Source organism: Austrofundulus limnaeus, unplaced genomic scaffold (assembly GCF_001266775.1).
Source record: "Austrofundulus limnaeus strain Quisiro unplaced genomic scaffold, Austrofundulus_limnaeus-1.0 Scaffold503, whole genome shotgun sequence".
Classification (NCBI taxonomy): domain Eukaryota; kingdom Metazoa; phylum Chordata; class Actinopteri; order Cyprinodontiformes; family Rivulidae; genus Austrofundulus; species Austrofundulus limnaeus.
The window spans coordinates 271186-276613 of NW_013952905.1; the positions used below are offsets into that span (position 1 = coordinate 271186).

The 5428-nt window shown below is 38.0% G+C and overlaps 1 protein-coding gene and 2 non-coding genes across 3 annotated transcripts in view; 1 reads left to right on the plus strand and 2 right to left on the minus strand.

Moving 5' to 3' along the window:
- The window catches only part of LOC106530247 (ATP-dependent 6-phosphofructokinase, platelet type), a gene marked incomplete in the record, with an annotated part of 44330 nt that overhangs the window by 10365 nt on the left and 28537 nt on the right, over positions 1 to 5428 (plus strand). Inside the window, 5 exon segments of the mRNA XM_014025828.1 lie at positions 1554 to 1631; positions 3099 to 3288; positions 3383 to 3548; positions 3679 to 3723; positions 3931 to 4039. Of these exon segments, the coding sequence (XP_013881282.1) occupies positions 1554 to 1631; positions 3099 to 3288; positions 3383 to 3548; positions 3679 to 3723; positions 3931 to 4039 (588 nt within the window).
- On the minus strand, positions 4578 to 4666 carry trnar-ucu (transfer RNA arginine (anticodon UCU)). The gene is given in 2 exon segments: positions 4578 to 4613; positions 4630 to 4666. It is a non-coding gene; the product is annotated as a tRNA-Arg (tRNA).
- On the minus strand, positions 4895 to 4983 carry trnar-ucu (transfer RNA arginine (anticodon UCU)). The gene is given in 2 exon segments: positions 4895 to 4930; positions 4947 to 4983. It is a non-coding gene; the product is annotated as a tRNA-Arg (tRNA).

Below are 5428 nucleotides of genomic sequence, written 5' to 3' on the forward strand. Positions count from 1 at the left end.
GGGTAGGCATGTATTAGCCTTGGCTTGCTTCTCCTTTTATTCGTAATTTATTGATTTTTATTTGTAAAATAGTGTTTCATCTTGTTTTCTTTTTCTTTTAAGGTTATAAATTTACCAAAATCAACCTAAATCTAAAATTAAATAAACTATTAAATCCAATTAGGGGTCTGCACAAGAAACATTATCTCTGTTTGATGAATTGATGAGAACAAACTGATCAATAATTCTGGCTTTTTCTAATATCTTTTTGAAGAAACACTTTCAACCTTTTGTTGGTCCCAGGATAAAAGGATAAAATTGTTGACACCTGGTTTGACACCTTCATAAAGAATCACGAGACAGAAACCTGATCCCTCCTGGTATATTTAGAACCTGCTGGTTGCATGACCTCATCTGCTCACATACTGTAGCTTTAATATTGTTGGCTTTAGTCAAAGAGCTGCTCAAACTGCCTAACCCAACACACTTTATATTTTAGTCCTGCACAAATAGAAACCATCTTGATGTTTTTGTGTTCAGAAAGTGTRTTTTAACTTTTGCAATTTTTTAAAACGTCTTTATTTAATCAGGACAGAATGCTATTAAAACATAACCAAAAAACATACGATGCATCGCATCAGATTTAGCCCTAGGCTAATTTACATCTGTAGTCCCTCCAGACAATAAAAACAAATATCAACAATAAATAATAAAACATCTAACTGTAATTATACTGTGAAAACAAAAAAAAAAAAAACTCATTGTTTTGCAATTAAGAAAACATGCCCACCCCACTCCCCAACACACATTATTATAAGTAAACTGTCTGATCGATCACCTCGTGTCATTTAGTGATTGCAATATTGAGTAGATTTGAGATATTTTCGAGGATTATTTCTAAAACTAATAAAAGAGCTGCAGGTTTTTCCATGTTCAGGAGCAGCGATGGCTCTGACTGAAGACGCTGCTTGTCTGACGGCTGAGGGTCGAGCAGGAAGTTCACAGTTCTGCCATGGAAGCTCTGGCGGAGCACAGATTTCTGAAATATGTTGCTCGTAGTGGATAATTCATGTAAAGAATGTAATCCCTGGGATTATCATCATATATCACCCCCCTGTCTGCTCTGACTCATACCTGTAGTGAGTCCAGGTAAACTGGTAACTGGATTAAAAGCAGAGAATGGGGCTGTTTTCTTTGAACCAGGAGCAGGTGGAGCTGATCTGGACTCAGGGTGGATTAGCAGATCATCCTCATCAGAAACAAGTGGACTGAGGATAATCACAGATGTGGTCAATGGGGCTTTTATTTTGGTGGCTTTTAAAGCCCTCTTCACAACAATGCATCTAATGAAACCTTAATGGTTTGTAGATGAGTTCAGGCCCTGCAGCGATGTCCAGAACAGAACCAGAACTGTTTTTATTACAGTACTGTCTGATTGTAGCTGTTTTAGATTATTCCTCTAAGTTAGGTTGTTATTTTTTTAATTTATTTTTTTAATGAAAGCTAAAACAACAAATTTATTTACTGTTTGGAGGTGAAGGTATATTAGTAGTGGTGAATGTTTCTGCTCTCAGGGGTACCAGGGGATGGTGGACGGTGGAGACAACATCAAAGAGGCGACGTGGGAAAGTGTCTCCAGCATGCTGCAAGTGGTGAGCACAACAACATGCTTAGATTTCAGGTCACACACCACGTTTCCAGCTAAACAATGACACTCTTATGTGGCCTTAAACTGTGACACAAATGAAGTTTGCATTAATGAAGCTGGTTCTTTGTTGAATGTCTAATTATCACTGGAAGTATGGTACCAGGGACAGAGGACTGKCCACTCTGAGGATTATTGAAAGTGACAATCAAACTACTGACTGTGTGATTTGATCTTTCTGCAGCTGTTATGACATTGTTATTGCCTAAATTAGAAACAACTATATTCTACATAAATTCAATAAACCAGCTCCAGAAATAACTGATAAGTAAGCCACTTTTACCAGCATCCTCTAAAATTGAGGTAAAAATACTTTTATTTGTTTATTTACTTGCGTCTGTAAGACTTATGGCTGTTTTCCAAGTGGGCTGTTTCATTTTGGTCAAGTTCAGATCTTCAGCCAATCAAAAGGCCAGGAACATTGGCTGAAAAGACCTTTTTGTGACACTTCACCGACACTGTGAAAACAAGGATCTCTCAGCTTTAAGGTCTTTGTCACATCCTCCCGCTCTGGTAGTATCTAAGATACGAGGGAGAAATGAATGTGAGGGAAGAGTGGGGACTAATAAGTTAAATCACACCACCAGATCCTCTAAACCTATTTGCTTTTTCTTAGTGTCTTAGAAGTTAGAAGAAACCACAGACAGCTCTAGACCAAATTCAAAGATCACGTCAATTTTCTGAAATATGACAGCTGTTCTGTTCCAGTGTTTGTTGGATTCCAACACAATCCCACCTCATTCTAATTAACAAGGTGGTGCTCACTGAACCAAACCTTATTTAACAAGGAAAAGTCTGAAAACCACTGCTGTGGTCAGGACCAGCCAGTGTCTTTTATGCCCGTCCAAAGCCTGGATTAAGGGTGAGGATTGCGTCAGAAAGGGCATCTGGTGTGAAACACTCGCCAAAACAAGCCAAACCTGATTTATGATAAAAACACAGATTTAACAGTGTCATTCCCCGGACATCAGAGCCAAACCTTGTAGGATTTCCATTTCAAGTGTTTGAAATGCAGTAAAATGTTGAGTCCAACAGAAGCAGTGGCTCCTTAAAATGCCAGCGGTTATCACAGATCCTGCACTCAACACCTTCAGATAAAATTTCCACTCAGCAACATGTGAACAGTGAGTCAAATGACCACAGTATTCTCTCTGTATACTTGTTTCCAACAATATAAATAAATAAATAAATAAATAAATAAATAAATAAATAAATAAATAAATAAATAAATAAATAAATAAATAAATCAATCTTTTATTTTATAAAATATAAATAAATAAATAAATAAATAAATAAATAAATAAATAAATAAATAAATAAATAAATAAATCTTCCATAAAAGGTAATTACTTCCACTGTTGATCATGAGGTGTGTGTAACTGTTCTCACACTGCACTCATCTTCTTATTTCCAGGGTGGCACAGTCATCGGAAGCGCTCGCTGCAAAGAGTTTCGAACCCACGAGGGCCGCCTTAGAGCCGCTCACAACCTGGTGCAGCGCGGCATCACCAACCTGTGCGTGATTGGTGGAGACGGCAGTTTGACCGGAGCTAACCTCTTCAGGGAGGAGTGGAGCGGCCTGTTGAACGAGCTCCAGCAGGAAGGTGATTGCTCTAAGCAGAGTTTTTTTATTTATTTTTATTTTTTTATTGATTGAAATTGACTTTACTATATATATATTCTGTCTGGTTTATTCAGGTCTCATAGACAAGGAGGCAGTTCAGAGTCATTCTGAGCTTCACATCGTGGGCATGGTTGGCTCTATTGACAACGACTTTTGTGGCACGGACATGACCATCGGCACCGACTCTGCCCTCCATCGGATCATTGAGGTGGTGGATGCCATCATGACCACTGCTCAGAGGTAATCAAAAACATCAAATCAAATCATAAAGCTTACCGAAATGTGACCAATTTCAAAAAGACAATAACACAAGATGACTTCTGGAAAGATCTGCTTCCACGTGTTTTTGTCTKTTTTTTGTTTCTTCCAGCCACCAGAGGACATTTGTGTTGGAGGTTATGGGCAGACACTGCGGGTAAAAACACGCTGAACATTTACGAATGTTAGACACAAAGTTTGTTTATTATTTATGAATGTAATCTTCTGCAACAACAGAGACTCTTCAAATCTGTGCYGGCAACATAACTTATTACATTATAAATACTTCTATTTAATGTATTTTAGTATTTAGAACACTAAGGTTGAGAAATTTTTTGCAAATAATATGTCTGTGTGTGTTAAGGTACCTGGCTTTAGTTAGTGCACTGGCATGTGGAGCAGACTGGGTCTTTATTCCAGAAATGCCTCCTGAAGATGGATGGGAGGACAACATGTGTCAGAAACTCCATGAGGTATCATGGTTTGTGCCATTACAGTATGTTGATACGGTTCATGCACAAATTTCTTCTGAGTTAAAATTGGAAGTTGCAGAAAGTCGCTCATGCACTAATGTACCAACAATCAATGACTCTGGTGGGACTCAAACCCACAATCTTTGAATACCTTCTTGGTGTTACTAGAAGTCTAATGCGCTRTCCATTGTGCCACAGASACACACGCAAATAACAAAAGTCCTTCAATGACATATGTTGTCTGATGTTCTTTCYATTACAAAAACTTTGAAACCTACAATGTAACAAGGGTGTGGTAACACATGACTCTAGTGGGACTCAAACCAACAATCTYTCAATATGTTCATGAGTATGACTAGAAGACCAATGAGCTATTTGTTGCAATCAACAAATCTGAAGTAGCAAAAACTCCCTGAAGCACTAATGAAGTGTGAGGCAGTATTTTTTAATTTTTAAACCCTGCAACCAACAAATCTTAAGTAGCAGAAAGTCCCTGAAGCACTAATGAAGTGTGAGGAAGAAATGTATGAACAATCAACGACTCTGGTGGGACTTGAACACACAACCTTTGAATACCTTCTGGGTGTTACTAGAAGTCCAATGCGCTGTCCATTGCGCTACAGAGCCACATTTTAGAAAGCAACGTCCATCAGTTACACTTGCTAYWYYAATAGAGMGTATGTATAAATTATATTTTTTTAATTCTTAAAATACCTWAGTAATGGTACTTATTTCTCAACAACTACTCYGATGTTATGTCCCTCACACAACAAGACCCTTCAACCAAWAAACTAAGAGTTGCTGAATGTCSCTGAAGCACTGTGAAGTGAGACTAAGAAATGTACGAACAATCAGCGACTCTGGTGGGACTCGAACCCACAACCTTTGAATACCTTCTGGGTGTTATTAGAAGTCCAATGCGCTATCCATGGCGCTACAGAGCCACATTTTTGAAAGCAAAGTCCATCAGTTACACTTGCTATACCAATAGAGAGTATGTGTAAATGATATTTTTTAATTCTTAAAATACCTTAGTAATGGTACTTATTTCTCAACAACTAGACCGATTTTATGTCCCTCACACAACAAGACCCTTCAACCAACAAACTAAGAGTTGCTGAACTTCCCTGAAGCACTGTGAAGTGAGACTCAGAAATGTACGAACAATCAACGACTCTGGTGGGACTCGAACTTACAACCTTTGAATACCTTCTGGGTGTTACTAGAAGTCCAATGCGCTGTCCATTGCGCTAAAGAGCCACATTTTTGAAAGCAACGTCCATCAGTTACACTTGCTATACGAATAGAGCGTATGTATAAATGATATTTTTTAATTCTTAAAATACCAAAGTAATTGTACTTATTTCTCAACAACTAGTCCAATGTTAT